This window comes from Phalangium opilio, unplaced genomic scaffold (assembly GCF_054372755.1).
Source record: "Phalangium opilio isolate 3A_F unplaced genomic scaffold, DU_Popi_V2 ptg000089l_1, whole genome shotgun sequence".
Lineage (NCBI taxonomy): Eukaryota > Metazoa > Arthropoda > Arachnida > Opiliones > Phalangiidae > Phalangium > Phalangium opilio.
Genome location: NW_028324194.1, coordinates 623,065 through 641,327, shown reverse-complemented (window position 1 = coordinate 641,327; position 18,263 = coordinate 623,065). Strand labels below are relative to the sequence as shown.

At 37.1% G+C, this 18,263-nt stretch overlaps 4 protein-coding genes across 4 annotated transcripts; all 4 read left to right on the top strand.

Annotated features, from left to right (window-relative positions):
- The first annotated feature begins 555 nt into the window (after positions 1-555).
- Positions 556-2,669, top strand: LOC149646223 (uncharacterized). The gene is made up of 3 exons (XM_089850304.1): positions 556-1,083; positions 1,144-2,624; positions 2,666-2,669. Exons 1-3 carry the CDS (start codon positions 556-558, stop codon positions 2,667-2,669), a joined length of 2,013 nt encoding a protein of 670 aa, XP_089706430.1.
- A 1,009-nt stretch (positions 2,670-3,678) lies between these two features.
- LOC149646222 (uncharacterized) lies at positions 3,679-4,590 on the top strand. Its single transcript, XM_089850303.1, has one exon. The coding sequence runs from the start codon at positions 3,679-3,681 to the stop codon at positions 4,588-4,590; it is 912 nt and encodes a 303-aa protein (XP_089706429.1).
- A 26-nt stretch (positions 4,591-4,616) lies between these two features.
- On the top strand, positions 4,617-6,197 carry LOC149646221 (uncharacterized). The gene is made up of 2 exons (XM_089850302.1): positions 4,617-4,947; positions 4,993-6,197. Exons 1-2 carry the CDS (start codon positions 4,617-4,619, stop codon positions 6,195-6,197), a joined length of 1,536 nt encoding a protein of 511 aa, XP_089706428.1.
- Positions 6,198-6,319: 122 nt separating this feature from the next.
- Positions 6,320-7,377, top strand: LOC149646220 (uncharacterized). The gene is made up of 2 exons (XM_089850301.1): positions 6,320-6,763; positions 7,360-7,377. Exons 1-2 carry the CDS (start codon positions 6,320-6,322, stop codon positions 7,375-7,377), a joined length of 462 nt encoding a protein of 153 aa, XP_089706427.1.
- Positions 7,378-18,263: the final 10,886 nt, after the last annotated feature.

Here is an 18,263-nt window from a genome sequence, read left to right as displayed (position 1 = left end):
CGTTTAGATTGACTCACTCCACAAGACAATGGCAGTTAGTTGAGGAGTTAAATATACTCGTTTCAAAACACTGGCTGTTGAACATTGCCAGCTCGACCCTGTAAGGAATTATACTTAAATGTAATATTATGGACTTCTGTCTTTAAGAAACTTCGTTATATATTTTTTATTTTGAGAGAGAACCCGAGAGCGTTAGAGCCCAAAAGAAGGAAAATAACCAACCCCTGGGGCTTCAAACCCCCTTTAAAATACAACAAAGGTAGCGTGAAAAACGGGGAAATCACCTCTTCGAACGAAAAGAACGACTCTCGCGTTCTCTTTTTTTCAGTGTCAATGTAATTTTCGTAGCGAAAGGATAAGCGACTAGCGTTGTAGTTTTTTTGGAGTTTTTTTGTATAATAAAATAGTTTTGTTGTCGTTCAAAATACTTTGCTCCATTAACTTAGCGTCTCCCACACAATTAAAGTGAGAGTATATTTCATGGTGCCGAAACCCGGGACCTTTGGATTAGCGTGAACGGCAATAATTAGCGAAAGAAAGAAAATTAGCGTAAAAATGAGCGAAAATGGAGAAAACAGCTATGGCGAGGGCCAAATGAATCCCCAAGATCAAGCGAAGTATAACCGAGCGAAACTCAAAAGAGAGGTATTAAGAAGAGTCATAGTCAAACTAGAGGACACAACGGATCAATTGCTATGGACAACGCCAGCGGATATTACTCAATTAGAGACCATATTAGCGATTATTAACCAGAAACGTGGTCATCTTGAACCGTTAAACGAGGATATTGAAGCCTTAACCCCTCTTGCTGATTTGCAAGCCGAAATAGAAAGCGTAGAAGACTTCGAGGACAGGATTACCACCATCTCGACAAGACTTGAAGCCAAGATAAAACAAGAGATTACTAAGACAAGCGCGGTTGTCCAAGCTTCATCAACGGGCAACTCAGCGAGCGGTACCTGCGAAATTCAAGTCAACCTACCGACGTTACAAATTGAACAATTTGACGGAGACAGCGCGAAGTGGCTTCAATTTTGGACCCAATTCGAATCGGCCATTCATAACAAGGCAAATATGAACAAGGTAAACAAATTTAACTTTCTAACGAGCTATCTGAAGGGCGAAGCGGCTTTAAAAATATAGGGTTTTACACCCACGGAGGCCAATTACGACGCGGCCATAACGATATTGAAAGAAAATTTTGGCCAAGAAGACGCCCTGACTAACGCGCACATAGATAAATTATTAACTGTTACGGCGGTGGAAAATGCCGACGACATAGTAGGCCTAAGGAAGTTATATTCCTCATTAGAGGTAGAAACTAGGAGCCTGGAAAACATGGGAGTAAATCCCAACTCGTTTCAAAATTTCCTCTGTCCCATGATTTTACGGTTGTTACCGAACGAGATTAGATTAGCGTACACGAAAGCGAATAAATCAAGCAAAAACTGGGATATTAAAATGGTCTTAGAATTCATTAGAGAAGATTTACAAAGCCGCGAACGCAGTGCAGCATTGTCAAGGCTCCATATTGATGACTCATCATCTAGAAGTAAAGCGAGGGAACGTGAACCTCTACGAGGTAAAGGCCCCTCAGAGCGTTACAATAACAAGGAATACAAAAGTAGGCCCGAAGATTGCAAAAAATATAACCTAGCCGAGAGAAAAGAGCTACTGAAAAGAAAGAGGTGGTGTTTTCGTTGTATGCGAGGCCCACATTTATCGAAAGATTGTTGGGCGAGGATTAAATGCTCTGACTGTAATGGCCGACATCATGTCGCGATGTGCGAAAAACCACCCGGCAAACCCAATGACAGCGAGAAAAGACAGGAGAGCGTAGCTACCGTAGAAACACCTGCTGTTCAAGTTAGCATGGTGTCAAGAAATAAAGGGTTTCAGAAGGGAATTTTACTTCAAACTGCTAGAGTTCTAGTGAAAGGAAAAAATGGGTGGATAAAAGCGAGATGTTTAATAGATGGGGGGAGCGAGGCTAGTTTCATTGACAAGGACCTATCCCAAAAACTAGAGTTGGACGAAATAAGTAGGGGAGAGGTAAAAGTGAACACGTTTGGAAAAAGTAACCCTACTGTATTGCAATCGCAAAGAGTAAAACTGGAAGTAAAGAGCGTACATAATGAGGGTAGTACTTGTATAGAAGCTATAACTTCACCATTGATCAGCGTAGCGAAGATAAAAATACCAAACTCAGAGATCAGAAGTAAATTAAACGAAAGGAATTTAAAATTAGCGGATGAGGCTGATAGCGAAGGTCAAGAAAATGACCATATAACCTTATTGATAGGCTCTGATTACTACTGGAAGGTTATTTATACACAAAACAAGCGGTTAAGTCCAGCACTGGTAGCGACAAATAGTTTGTTTGGGTGGGTGGTCCAAGGACCTATTAGTACCTCCGCAAACATGGCCAACATTATTACCGAAGGTTATAACAATTACGAGGTGCAAGCCATGAAAATAACCTTAGTAGATCCGGAAGAGGATCCATTAGACAAAAGACTTAAAGCTTTTTGGGACTTAGAAAGCATAGGAATTAGCGAACCAGCGGGAGAGGTTAAGGACCCCTTGGGTCAATTGGCAAACGAAAAGTTTGAGAAGAGCGTTAGGTTTGAAAACAACCGATATGAAGTTCAGCTTCCTTGGATAGATGAGAAGCCAGAGTTAAGGTGGATTCGCAAAGGCGCTGAAACCACTCAAAAAGCGTAAAGCTGAAGCTGAAGCTGAAAAAAACTGAGCGCTTTTTTTTCCAAAAAAAAAGTTTCATCTTCAAAAACCAGTTTAAGCTTCGCGCTGTACCTTTCGCAAAGCAGCAGTTTATATTAACAACCGCTAGGGATTCATCACAAAAATATAGAAATAAAATGACGTCGGTGAATCGGAACTTGTTGCTGTTATTATTATTAAAAAAGAAATTATTACTTTTGAAACGAAAAAGACGAACCCAAAACCTTTTGCGGAAAAAGCACCGTTGGTGGGTTCATCCCATCTGGAAAAACAGAAAAACTGAAGGAGATTATCAAATGATAAGCCTTGGCTGTTAATGGGGAAAAATAGATGAGTGGCTAAATGTGCGCATGTTTTGGTTATTATCAAGGTTTATCAACTGAGTAAATTTCTCCCTTTTCCAAAATATTACTGAATTGGATATGTTTTAACCTGAAATTATTGCTACTTTTCCAATTTATTCTAATTAGATTGTTTATTGTAACCTCTTTCCACAATATTGTTATTTTATCTCATTTCTATCCTTTTTGCTATTTTCTTCTCTCAAATATTTTTCGCTGTTTGTTATCGTTTTCTTGTTTAATTAATTGTTTCACAGAAAACATTTTCAAGATAACGAGACACGATATTCACCGTTTTAAAATACCCGCGTAAATAATTTCAAAACCGTCACCCCAGTGCCCCCTTTTTTGATTGGCTCTTGGCATCACGTGGTACGGCGCTGAAGCTGAAAGATCAACCTCGGTTTGATCTTGGCTGAAACTTAAAATCAGCCTGCTTTCAGCGTTTGCTTTGCGCTTCAGCTTTAAAAAACCAGTTTTTGCCTCTTTGCGAAAGAGTCCGCTGAAACTGATTTTTTCATTCAGCTTTCAGTTTCGACTTTCAGCTTCAGCTTTCAGCGCCTTTGCGAATCCACCTTTAGACTCGAATTATCATATGGCAAAAAAGAGATTAGAGGGGCTACTAAGACGTTTTGAAAGAGACCCTGAATTATTTGTTAGGTATAGAGACGTTTTGAGGGATTATGAGAGTAAAGGGATGATTGAAAAAGTAAGGGAAAACGAAGTTATGAGTGAGGGACAGGTAGTTTACTACGCTCCCCATCAACCAGTGGTTAACGAGGTCAAATCCACTACGAAAGTTAGAATGGTGGTTGATGCCTCGTCACATGAAAAGGAAAAGAAATCGTTAAACGACTGCCTACTTCCCGGACCAAACATGAACCCCGAATTGCTGGAAGTTCTAATTAGATTTCGATTCAAGCGTGTCGCAATAGTGGCAGACATCGAGCAAGCGTTCTTGCAAATATCACTAGTGCCCAAAGACAGGGATGCCGTCAGATTTCTGTGGCATAACGAACCATCAAAATACCATCTAAACCCGAAGCCAATCATTTACCGATGGACCAGAATATCATTTGGGGTCACATCCAGCCCGTATCAATTAGCAGCGACAATCAGATACCATCTTCAGGGATACAAAGAGGAATATCCGGAAGTAGTCGAAGCCTTAAACTCTGAGCTTTACGTTGATGACCTGACCTTAGGCGAGGATGACGATGCTTCAGCCCTGAAATTAGCGAAAGCTGCTAAGTTCATCAAATGGCAGAGTAGTTCAAAAGAACTTAATGAATTGTTCAGAAACGAAAATTGGGATACCAGCGAAAAACACGAAAAATCCCTAATTTCCAGCGAAAATCAAAGCTTGAAAATACTAGGAATGAAATGGATACCCGAAAGCGACACGTTCACGTTCAACGTCGAATCCATCATTAGCGACCTACCAAAAGTACAGAACACCAAGCGCGGAGTCCTAAAATTAGCCGAATCTATGACCCCCTCGGGTTAATCACGCCTTTCACAGTTAGAGTTAAAATGCTATATCAATTAATTTGGCTCAGCGGAAAAGATTGGGACGATGAGCTTATGAGCGACCACGTCATAAAATGGCAAAATTGGTGCAACGAGCTAAAACAACTAGAGAAAATCTCAGCCCCACGTCATTCTTGCGGACTACTAAAAAAGGGGGAGATAATAAAAAAGGAGTTGCACTGTTTTAGCGACGCCAGTGAGAGCGCGTACGGCGCGGTTGTTTACGTTCGGGTACTCGCGATTGGCGGGAAATTCGAAAGTCGAATGTTGGTGTCGAAAGTTAGAGCAGCGCCCATCAACAAAAGGACTATACCAGAGCTTGAATTAACAGCGGGTTTATCAGGCGCACGATTAATTAAATGAATACGTGAAATAATAGAGTTCGACGATGACAAGGTATTCATGTGGTCAGATTCACAAGTTACCATTTACTGGATTAGAGATCTAGCGAGAAAAAGAAAGCCCTTCGTAGCGAATCGTCTACACGAAGTTCAAACCATAAGCGACCCCAAAGCATGGCGTTATGTAGCGGGAAATGACAATCCAGCGGACGTGCTCACGCGCGGTACAACCGTAGAGAAGTTAATCGAGAGCGATCATTGGTGGCATGGGCCGATCTGGTTATCATTAGCGAACGATGAATGGCCAATAAAGGCTGAACAAGAGCTTACCGAGGCAGAAAAAGAAACTGTGACCGCTTATACAAGAAAATCACAACTCGTTGAAGGTAATCAATTAGCGTGCGCGATAAAGCAATCGGAACCAATTTTAAATTTAGACAACCATAGCTGTCTTCATCACGTGCTCAGAGTGACCGCGTGGGTATTTAGATTTTGTAAAAACGCGCAAAAAAACGACAAGTCGGAAAGAGTACTTTCTCCCTTAACCACCACCGAGATAAGCGAAGCGAAAACATTCTGGCTAAAGGAAGTTCAAGCGGAGAAATTTCCAGCGGAAATCAAAGAACTAAATACTACAGGAGAAATTGGAAAATCTTCTAATTTAGCGAGTTTGAAACCATGTTTTGATGAGAACAATCTTTTACGCGTAGCGGGTAGATTACAAAAATCATTGTTAACTAGAGAAGAAAAACATCCTGTAATTTTACCAAACCATAGATTTACGCAATTGTTAATTGACCAGGTACATGAAAAGCTGTTCCATTCTGGTTTAGCGGGAACCCTAGTCGAAATTCGCTCCAACTACTGGCTTTTAGGTGGCAGACCGATAATTAAGAAAAGATTGAACCATTGTTTAGTTTGCAGATTTTGGAGAGCCAAACCCCTTCATGAAGTAACGGCCCCTTTGCCAGAAGATAGGGTAGTTGAGTCCCCACCCTTTGAGGTAGTTGGAGTCGATTTTGCGGGTCCATTGTACGTTCGAGGAGAAGAAAAAAAGGGACGGGAATATAAGGCTTATATTTCTTTGTTTACGTGTACCGTAACAAGAGCGGTGCACTTGGAATTAGTGTCAAAAATTAGTACGGAAGCCTTTATTTTAGCGCTAAGACGTTTCATTTCTAGAAGGGGAATCTGTAGAACTATCTATTCAGACAATACAAAGAGTTTTAAAAGGGCAATATAGATTTAGAGGGGTTGTGGAAAAACATAAAGAAAGAAGAGGTATATCAGTTTTTTGGTCGCCACGGAATCACATGGAAGTTCATTGTCGAGCGTGCCCCCTGGTGGGGGGGTTTTTATGAGAGAATGGTGCGCACGGTAAAAATCGCCCTAAAGAAAACTTTAGGAAATGCGTTACTAGGATTCGAAGAATTAAGTACGATATTAGCGGAAATCGAATCAATAACAAATTCACGACCATTAACATATCAGACTAGCGACCCTTTAGAACCCGTCCCTCTAACCCCAGCGCATCTCTTGGTTGGAAAAAGATTGACCTCACTGCCGCCGATGGCTAAGGACAAAACCGTAGAAATTAAAACTAGAGATATGGTACTAAAAAGGTTTTTGTACCAGGATAGATTGAAAACTAGTTTTTGGAAGAGATGGACGAGGGAGTATCTCTTAGAATTAAGATCTGCCCATAAGGCCCACTCGGGTAACATTGGTGACAATAAGGATCTAATTAAAGAAGGAAAAGTCGTGATTCTGAGCGATTCAAATATGCCTCGTCAATCATGGAAACTGGCAGTGATTAAAGAAATATTTCCCGGGAGGGACGGAAAAATACGATCTTGTACTCTAAAATTAGCAAAAGGCGCTATAGTAAGGCGCGCAATAAATTTGATTTACCCCCTTGAAATTAATTAAAAAGAAAAACAAAAAAGCATTAAAATGAATAAATGAACGTAAACGTTCATGGGGGGAGTGTAAGGAATTATACGTAAATGTATTATTATGGACTTCTGTCTTTAAGAAACTTCGTTATATATTTTTATTTTGAGAGAGAACGGTAGCGTGAAAAACGGGGAAATCACCTCTTCGAACGAAAAGAACGACTCTCGCGTTCTCTTTTTTTCAGTGTCAATGTAATTTTCGTAGCGAAAGGATAAGCGACTAGAGTTGTAGTTTTTTTTGGAGTTTTTTTGTATAATAAAATAGTTTTGTTGTCGTTCAAAATACTTTGGTCCATTAACTTAGCGTCTCCCACACAATTAAAGTGAGAGTATATTTCAGACCCTTCCAAAGAACCACGTGGAGGTGGATGTGGCATCATGGCGACGACTTGAAGCTTAAGCCTCGGACGTTCAAAAATCTATTGTAATCTAACTTATTGATCATTCAAGGAAGAAATTAACACTTGAATATCGTTTATAAATATTTAAACTTTTAACTTTTACGAATATTTACTATCATATAATAACTATCATTCAGACATTGCAAAAGTTTAATCTCAAAATACGTCGCACATGATCGCACGTCCAAACTCACCAAGAGCCAGCAGAAAGATGAGAATTGGATTGGGAAAAGGAAAATGACACAAACTCCGGGCATAGCCCAGTCGATCCGGGCGAACGGACGATGCGCGACACGCGCTACAGTAGCGCGAGCAGCTAGCGTCGTGATGCGCGTGATCGAGCAAGCTACGTAACACCTCAACTGCGCTTATGAGGGAGCCGCCCTGATATTAAAGGGTGTATTTTTTCTTATACCGCAATAAAGAAACCTTGAAAGCTTGAACTCAAGACGAAGAACTACTAATGAGGTACCTTGAAAGAGAGAGAAATGGAGTGGAAACCCTCATACCTATAGCATTGCCTGTGCACACCCACCTACGGCACCGTAATACTCCCAGCATCCTCAGCGGTTAGGTAGGGTCGTACTGGACGAAATTGTAAAGGGCGCTCCCTCTATCTTAAAAATAGAAGCTAGTTCTCATGCAAATGAAATGGCGCTACGCGGCAGCACTTAGCAATCGCCTACCGAAGGGTAGGGGCGTGCGCGAGGTACATTGGCAGAGATACGGTGCCGCATGTGGAACAGACTTAGAAATAAGGATAATTTTTAAACTAGTCCTTGGGACCAGTGACCCCCCTAGCGTCCTAAATAATAAACTGGTCTCCGGAGTGGTCCCAGCCTTTGTTCTCCTATTGATTTGCAATTAATAAACTGGTCTCGAGGACAAATAACCCCCACTTTTTGAATTAAAAAACTAGTCCAAGCAATTAATAAACTGGTTTTGGACCAGTGGACGTGTGCTATTTCTAAGTCTGATGTGGAATGGACAGTTGACTAGTCAGATAAAGGTTACGTTCAGTAACCGTCTTTGATGACAGCGCTTACTAAGCGATGTTAGATTTTCCCAACTGTACGCTTTTTCGCGTTTCCGGTTTTTACGTCATGATGCTCAGCGCTTATCCATCAAAAGAACCATCTAATCGATATGGTTTTTTTGATGGCGTGACGTAGCGCTTCACTGTTGAACACTTGACAGACGAATAGTCGGCGCGGGATTTAAAAATTAAATTCCAATAATGCTATTCTTACAGTAATTGTATTAGTTTTCTTTACAAAACTACTTCTACCATTCAAATAGACATAATTTCTTAAACAATTTCATTATATGCGAGCTCGTTAATAATTGAAAAGAGCCACTTGCGCTTCGTAACGTAAAACGTTACCCCAACTCCATTTTCTAAAACAGCGCTATCTTCAAATTGTCACTTTTCCGTTCAACAACCATTCATGTCACTGTGACGTCTCGAGCCCATGAACCAAACATCAAGAAAACAGCGATTTCCTTGAGATTTTCGTTACTGAACGTACCCAAAGTAATAGCACACACATTTGCATCGATTCGAAAACTGCGAACGCGATCCCATGGGGCGTAAGCCAATAACAACAGCCTGACACACACACACAGACATGCTGTCGATTTTAGAACCTCTCCGTGACATACGTCACCCGGAGAGGTAAAAATTAGATCTAACATGTCTCTTAAAATTCTCGCGTGATCAACTGGTTTCAAGCTAATTAAATAGCTATAGTCCCATTAGAATCAGCAAGAGCTATTTGTATTAATTCCTCCATGTTTTGTTCGCCAAGCTGAGAACTACGCGTTTTACGTCACGTTATCCAAAAGCCCGACTACTTTCTTTGGTGACCGCGTTGGCTCAGCGCTGAGCACCGTGACGTCATAATTCAAAAAAAAATTCCCTTCTGTATGACACTACTAACAGCGCTGACCTATGCTGAACGCGGCCTAGATTTTCACCATGATGCTTTGTTCAATTATATAATCTAAGCCTGATTATTTAAGAGTGTATTTAACTTTCGGCCCACTCTGAACCGTTAATGTCTCTGCATTACAGAAACGAAAACCAAACCCAAGCGTTCACTAGGCCTATTTACAATTAAAAGTTCATTTGACTGACATAGAAACGTTTTTCTTGATATCCGTAATGAAAGGATTAAGCTATAAAAAGATGTAGTATAGCTTAAGTAATATATAAACATCCTTTTCAAATAATAATTATAAAAAATATTCTAGGGATATCAAAAAGAAACAGAGCTTTAAAGCTACAAAACTACTCAAGGCATCGAAATTACGAAAAATATTTCCATATATTAATTTTACATTATGAGAAAACTAAATATTAAGGTTTTGTAGAATTTATTTGCACATCAATACAAGGCGAACTGCTAACGCGAAGCACTAGTGTAACAACAGACGGACACACACAGACAAAAACATAGACTGCTTTTTAACTCTTTCCGTATTAATTTTGAGTTGAGAAACAAGATTATCTTAAATATTAAAATAAATATAATTAATATTAAATATTTTCTTCGTCAGTTGTTTGCCTTATTGAGCGTTACATCGTTTTGATAAAGATCAATTAAACATTCTTGAAAGACTTGACTAATATTGGCGTTTGAAATGAAGCATACGCCGGTTGCTTTGCCTTACTCAAATAGGTAGTATATAAGGGTGTCGAAATACAGTTAAAAGCAAGAACAACCGCAATTGCGAAAACCTTTGGTAGACACCCTACCCTAGGGAGGCTAGACGTTTCTCGTAACCCTAGCTGATCGCCGCGAATGTCTTAAACCAATCGATGACGACGAGTAGAAGCCAGGTGTACAGACTGGTGTCCATGTGGGATGGACAAAAAAAAAGACCAGAAGATGGCGGTGTTAGAAGCCAGGTGTACAGACTGGTGTCCATGTGGGATGGACAAAAAAAAGACCAGAAGATGGTGGTGTTAGAAGCCAGGTGTACAGACTGGTGTCCATGTGGGATGGACAAAAAAAGACCAGAAGATAGCGGTGTTAGAAGCCAGGTGTACAGACTGGTGTCCATGTGGGATGGACAACAAAAAGACGAGAAGATGGTGGTGTTAGAAGCCAGGTGTACAGACTGGTGTCCATGTGGGATGGACAAAAAAAAAGACCAGAAGATGGCGGTGTTAGAAGCCAGGTGTACAGACTGGTGTCCATGTGGGACGGACAAAAAAAAGACCAGAAGATGGTGGTGTTAGAAGCCAGGTGTAAAGACTGGTGTCCATGTGGGATGGACAAAAAAAGACCAGAAGATGGTGGTGTTAGAAGCCAGGTGTGCAGACTGGTGTCTATGTGGGATGGACAAAAACAAAGACCAGAAGAGGGTGGTGTTAGAAGCCAGGTGTACAGCCTGGTGTCCATGTGGGATGGACAATGACCAGAACATGGTGGTGATTAAAAGCCAGTGTGTACAGACTGGGGTCCATGTGGGATGGACAAAAAAAAGACCAGAAGATGGTGGTGTTAGAAGCCAGGTGTACAGACTGGTGTCCATGTGGGATGGACAATGACCAGAACATAGTGGTGATTAGAAGCCAGTGTGTACAGACTGGTGGCCATGTGGGATGGACAAAGAACAGAGGCTGGTGGTGTTAGACAGGCAATGGAGTGGAATACAATTTTCGAAATTTCCGGGAAATGCGGTCCGGAAATGGTGAACACGTTTGCTCCGATTTGCAAACTGCGAACGCGGTCCCCTGGGGTGTAAGTCAATAACAACAGCCTGACACACACACACACACACATACGGGCACACGATTGACACTTGGGGACCGGTAAGGAGTGATTGACATCTGAGGACCCAATTAACTATAGTTCATTAAAAAGAGGATTTCATAATTAGTTGAGCGCCGTAAAGCATATAATTAAACACTCGCTGTGGAAAAAGAACCCAAGACACATATATGTAGGGACCTGAAAACACACGATATTTTCACCGCATAAATGGGGACCTCAATTCCAGATTACTTTCAAATTTCAGATATAGATGTCGCTAGGTGAAAGTCCCCACTTGTCAATGAAGTCACTGCGTGGATCTTGAAAGTGTATAATCAAAAAATGTCCCCAGATATAAGGTTGGAAGACTGTTTAGGTCCCCACTTGTAAACCTGAAATCAGCTCAAAACTTAAGTGTTAAGCCTTTAAAAGGTCCGTTTACCTAAATTTCATTATAATAATCAATATTAAAACTATAAAATTAAAATATACCTGAAATTAGAAAATGTGTGTTTAAAAGACCCCACTTGTCTGTTGAAATGACGGTGAAGGTCCCCACTTGTAAATTTATCGAGTGTGAAAAATGAAATTGAAATACCTGATGGAACCATATAGGCTTCGACACTAGTAAAAAATCTAATAATTTATACACAAATGTCCCCAGATATAAGGTTGGAAGACTGTTTAGGTCCCCACTTGTAAACCTGAAATTAGCTCAAAACTTAAGTGTTAAGCTAGAAATAGGACTGATTACTTAAATTTCATTCTGATAATCAATATTTAAACTATAAAATTAAAATATACATGAAATTAGAAAATGTGTGTTTAAAAGACCCCACTTGTCTGTTGAAATGACTGTGAAGGTCCCCACTTGTAAATTTATCGAGTGTGAAAAATAAAATTGAAATACCTGATGGAAATATATAGGCTTTGACACTAATTTAAAACCTAATAATTTATACACAAATGTCCCCGGATATAAGGTTGGAAGACGGTTTAGGTCCCCACTTGTAAACCTGAAATCAGCTCAAAACTTAAGTGTTAAGCCTTTAAAAGGTCCGATTATCTAAATTTCATTATAATAATCAATATTTAAAATATAAAATTAAAATATACATGAAATTAGAAAATGTGTGTTTAAAAGACCCCACTTGTCTGTTGAAATGACGGTGAACACTTGTAAATTTATCGAGTGTGAAAAATGAAATTGAAATTACTGATGGAACCATATAGGCTTCGACACTAGTACAAAATCTAATAATTTATACACAAATGTCCCCAGATATAAGGTTGGAAGACTGTTTAGGTCCCCACTTGTAAACCTGAAATTAGCTCAAAACTTAAGTGTTAAGCTAGAAATAGGACTGATTACTTAAATTTCATTCTGATAATCAATATTTAAACTATAAAATTAAAATATACATGAAATTAGAAAATGTGTGTTTAAAAGACCCCACTTGTCTGTTGAAATGACTCTGAAGGTCCCCACTTGTAAATTTATCGAGTGTGAAAAATAAAATTGAAATACCTGATAGAAATATATAGGCTTTGACACTAATTTAAAACCTAATAATTTATACACAAATGTCCCCAGATATAAGGTTGGAAGACGGTTTAGGTCCCCACTTGTAAACCTGAAATCAGCTCAAAACTTAAGTGTTAAGCCTTTAAAAGGTCCGATTACCTAAATTTCATTATAATAATCAATATTAAAACTATAAAATTAAAATATACCTGAAATTAGAAAATGTGTGTTTAAAAGACCCCACTTGTCTGTTGAAATGACGGTGAAGGTCCCCACTTGTAAATTTATCGAGTGTGAAAAATGAAATTGAAATACCTGATGGAACCATATAGGCTTCGACACTAGTACAAAATCTAATAATTTATACACAAATGTCCCCAGATATAAGGTTGGAAGACTGTTTAGGTCCCCACTTGTAAACCTGAAATCAGCTCAAAACTTAAGTGTTAAGCCTTTAAAAGGTCCGATTACCTAAATTTCATTATAATAATCAATATTAAAACTATAAAATTAAAATATACCTGAAATTAGAAAATGTGTGTTTAAAAGACCCCACTTGTCTGTTGAAATGACGGTGAAGGTCCCCACTTGTAAATTTATCGAGTGTGAAAAATGAAATTGAAATACCTGATGGAACCATATAGGCTTCGACACTAGTACAAAATCTAATAATTTATACACAAATGTCCCCAGATATAAGGTTGGAAGACTGTTTAGGTCCCCACTTGTAAACCTGAAATCAGCTCAAAACTTAAGTGTTAAGCCTTTAAAAGGTCCGATTACCTAAATTTCATTATAATAATCAATATTTAAACTATAAAATTAAAATATACATGAAATTAGAAAATGTGTGTTTAAAAGACCCCACTTGTCTGTTGAAATGACGGTGAAGGTCCCCACTTGTAAAATTTATCGAGTGTGAAAAATGAAATTGAAATACTTGATTGAACCATATAGGCTTTGACACTAATTTAAAACATAATAATTTATACACAAATGTCCCCAGATATAAGGTTGGAAGACTGTTTAGGTCCCCACTTGTAAACCTGAAATCAGCTCAAAACTTAAGTGTTAAGCCTTTAAAAGGTCCGATTACCTAAATTTCATTATAATAATCAATATTAAAACTATAAAATTAAAATATACCTGAAATTAGAAAATGTGTGTTTAAAAGACCCCACTTGTCTGTTGAAATGACGGTGAAGGTCCCCACTTGTAAATTTATCGAGTGTGAAAAATGAAATTGAAATACCTGATGGAACCATATAGGCTTCGACACTAGTACAAAATCTAATAATTTATACACAAATGTCCCCAGATATAAGGTTGGAAGACTGTTTAGGTCCCCACTTGTAAACCTGAAATTAGCTCAAAACTTAAGTGTTAAGCTAGAAATAGGACTGATTACTTAAATTTCATTCTGATAATCAATATTTAAACTATAAAATTAAAATATACATGAAATTAGAAAATGTGTGTTTAAAAGACCCCACTTGTCTGTTGAAATGACTGTGAAGGTCCCCACTTGTAAATTTATCGAGTGTGAAAAATAAAATTGAAATACCTGATGGAAATATATAGGCTTTGACACTAATTTAAAACCTAATAATTTATACACAAATGTCCCCGGATATAAGGTTGGAAGACGGTTTAGGTCCCCACTTGTAAACCTGAAATCAGCTCAAAACTTAAGTGTTAAGCCTTTAAAAGGTCCGATTATCTAAATTTCATTATAATAATCAATATTTAAAATATAAAATTAATATATACATGAAATTAGAAAATGTGTGTTTAAAAGACCCCACTTGTCTGTTGAAATGACGGTGAAGGTCCCCACTTGTAAATTTATCGAGTGTGAAAAATGAAATTGAAATACCTGATGGAACCATATAGGCTTCGACACTAGTACAAAATCTAATAATTTATACACAAATGTCCCCAGATATAAGGTTGGAAGACTGTTTAGGTCCCCACTTGTAAACCTGAAATCAGCTCAAAACTTAAGTGTTAAGCCTTTAAAAGGTCCGATTACCTAAATTTCATTATAATAATCAATATTTAAACTATAAAATTAAAATATACATGAAATTAGAAAATGTGTGTTTAAAGGACCCCACTTGTCTGTTGAAATGACGGTGAAGGTCCCCACTTGTAAAATTTATCGAGTGTGAAAAATGAAATTGAAATACTTGATGGAACCATATAGGCTTTGACACTAATTTAAAACATAATAATTTATACACAAATGTCCCCAGATAGCAGGTTGGAAGACTGTTTAGGTCCCCACTTGTAAACCTGAAATCAGCTCAAAACTTAAGTGTTAAGCCTTTAAAAGGTCCGATTACCTAAATTTCATTATAATAATCAATATTAAAACTATAAAATTAAAATATACCTGAAATTAGAAAATGTGTGTTTAAAAGACCCCACTTGTCTGTTGAAATGACGGTGAAGGTCCCCACTTGTAAATTTATCGAGTGTGAAAAATGAAATTGAAATACCTGATGGAACCAAATAGGCTTCGACACTAGTACAAAATCTAATAATTTATACACAAATGTCCCCAGATATAAGGTTGGAAGACTGTTTAGGTCCCCACTTGTAAACCTGACATCAGCTCAAAACTTAAGTGTTAAGCCTTTAAAAGGTCCGATTACCTAAATTTCATTATAATAATCAATATTAAAACTATAAAATTAAAATATACCTGAAATTAGAAAATGTGTGTTTAAAAGACCCCACTTGTCTGTTGAAATGACGGTGAAGGTCCCCACTTGTAAATTTATCGAGTGTGAAAAATGAAATTGAAATACCTGATGGAACCATATAGGCTTCGACACTAGTACAAAATCTAATAATTTATACACAAATGTCCCCAGATATAAGGTTGGAAGACTGTTTAGGTCCCCACTTGTAAACCTGAAATCAGCTCAAAACTTAAGTGTTAAGCCTTTAAAAGGTCCGATTACCTAAATTTCATTACAATAATCAATATTTAAACTATAAAATTAAAATATACATGAAATTAGAAAATGTGTGTTTAAAAGACCCCACTTGTCTGTTGAAATGACGGTGAAGGTCCCCACTTGTAAAATTTATCGAGTGTGAAAAATGAAATTGAAATACTTGATTGAACCATATAGGCTTTGACACTAATTTAAAACATAATAATTTATACACAAATGTCCCCAGATATAAGGTTGGAAGACTGTTTAGGTCCCCACTTGTAAACCTGAAATCAGCTCAAAACTTAAGTGTTAAGCCTTTAAAAGGTCCGATTACCTAAATTTCATTATAATAATCAATATTAAAACTATAAAATTAAAATATACCTGAAATTAGAAAATGTGTGTTTAAAAGACCCCACTTGTCTGTTGAAATGACGGTGAAGGTCCCCACTTGTAAATTTATCGAGTGTGAAAAATGAAATTGAAATACCTGATGGAACCATATAGGCTTCGACACTAGTACAAAATCTAATAATTTATACACAAATGTCCCCAGATATAAGGTTGGAAGACTGTTTAGGTCCCCACTTGTAAACCTGAAATTAGCTCAAAACTTAAGTGTTAAGCTAGAAATAGGACTGATTACTTAAATTTCATTCTGATAATCAATATTTAAACTATAAAATTAAAATATACATGAAATTAGAAAATGTGTGTTTAAAAGACGCCACTTGTCTGTTGAAATGACTGTGAAGGTCCCCACTTGTAAATTTATCGAGTGTGAAAAATAAAATTGAAATACCTGATGGAAATATATAGGCTTTGACACTAATTTAAAACCTAATAATTTATACACAAATGTCCCCGGATATAAGGTTGGAAGACGGTTTAGGTCCCCACTTGTAAACCTGAAATCAGCTCAAAACTTAAGTGTTAAGCCTTTAAAAGGTCCGATTATCTAAATTTCATTATAATAATCAATATTTAAAATATAAAATTAAAATATACATGAAATTAGAAAATGTGTGTTTAAAAGACCCCACTTGTCTGTTGAAATGACGGTGAAGGTCCCCACTTGTAAATTTATCGAGTGTGAAAAATGAAATTGAAATACTTGATTGAACCATATAGGCTTTGACACTAATTTAAAACATAATAATTTATACACAAATGTCCCCAGATATAAGGTTGGAAGACTGTTTAGGTCCCCACTTGTAAACCTGAAATCAGCTCAAAACTTAAGTGTTAAGCCTTTAAAAGGTCCGATTACCTAAATTTCATTATAATAATCAATATTAAAACTATAAAATTAAAATATACATGAAATTAGAAAATGTGTGTTTAAAAGACCCCACTTGTCTGTTGAAATGACTGTGAAGGTCCCCACTTGTAAATTTATCGAGTGTGAAAAATGAAATTGAAATATCTGATGGAATTATATAGGCTTTGACACTAATTTAAAACATAATAATTTATACACAAATGTCCCCAGATATAAGGTTGGAAGACGGTTTAGGTCCCCACTTGTAAACCTGAAATCAGTTCAAAACTTAAGTGTTAAGCCTTTAAAAGGTCCGATTACCTAAATTTCATTATAATAATCAATATTTAAACTATAAAATTAAAATATACATGAAATTAGAAAATGTGTGTTTAAAAGACCCCACTTGTCTGTTGAAATGACGGTGAAGGTCCCCACTTGTAAAATTTATCGAGTGTGAAAAATGAAATTGAAATACTTGATTGAACCATATAGGCTTTGACACTAATTTAAAACCTAATAATTTATACACAAATGTCCCCGGATATAAGGTTGGAAGACGGTTTAGGTCCCCACTTGTAAACCTGAAATCAGCTCAAAACTTAAGTGTTAAGCCTTTAAAAGGTCCGATTATCTAAATTTCATTATAATAATCAATATTTAAAATATAAAATTAAAATATACATGAAATTAGAAAATGTGTGTTTAAAAGACCCCACTTGTCTGTTGAAATGACGGTGAAGGTCCCCACTTGTAAATTTATCGAGTGTGAAAAATGAAATTGAAATACTTGATTGAACCATATAGGCTTTGACACTAATTTAAAACATAATAATTTATACACAAATGTCCCCAGATATAAGGTTGGAAGACTGTTTAGGTCCCCACTTGTAAACCTGAAATCAGCTCAAAACTTAAGTGTTAAGCCTTTAAAAGGTCCGATTACCTAAATTTCATTATAATAATCAATATTAAAACTATAAAATTAAAATATACATGAAATTAGAAAATGTGTGTTTAAAAGACCCCACTTGTCTGTTGAAATGACTGTGAAGGTCCCCACTTGTAAATTTATCGAGTGTGAAAAATGAAATTGAAATATCTGATGGAATTATATAGGCTTTGACACTAATTTAAAACATAATAATTTATACACAAATGTCCCCAGATATAAGGTTGGAAGACGGTTTAGGTCCCCACTTGTAAACCTGAAATCAGTTCAAAACTTAAGTGTTAAGCCTTTAAAAGGTCCGATTACCTAAATTTCATTATAATAATCAATATTTAAACTATAAAATTAAAATATACATGAAATTAGAAAATGTGTGTTTAAAAGACCCCACTTGTCTGTTGAAATGACGGTGAAGGTCCCCACTTGTAAAATTTATCGAGTGTGAAAAATGAAATTGAAATACTTGATTGAACCATATAGGCTTTGACACTAATTTAAAACATAAT

Coding starts and splice junctions, on each gene's coding strand:
- LOC149646223 (XM_089850304.1), top strand. CDS start 556: ATGAGCGAAAATGGAGAAAACAGCTATGGCGAGGGCCAAATGAATCCC. Junction 1,084..1,143: donor ACAAGGCAAATATGAACAAG/GTAAACAAATTT, acceptor TTAAAAATATAG/GGTTTTACACCCACGGAGGC.
- LOC149646222 (XM_089850303.1), top strand. CDS start 3,679: ATGGCAAAAAAGAGATTAGAGGGGCTACTAAGACGTTTTGAAAGAGAC.
- LOC149646221 (XM_089850302.1), top strand. CDS start 4,617: ATGCTATATCAATTAATTTGGCTCAGCGGAAAAGATTGGGACGATGAG. Junction 4,948..4,992: donor AGAGCTTGAATTAACAGCGG/GTTTATCAGGCG, acceptor GTGAAATAATAG/AGTTCGACGATGACAAGGTA.
- LOC149646220 (XM_089850301.1), top strand. CDS start 6,320: ATGGTGCGCACGGTAAAAATCGCCCTAAAGAAAACTTTAGGAAATGCG.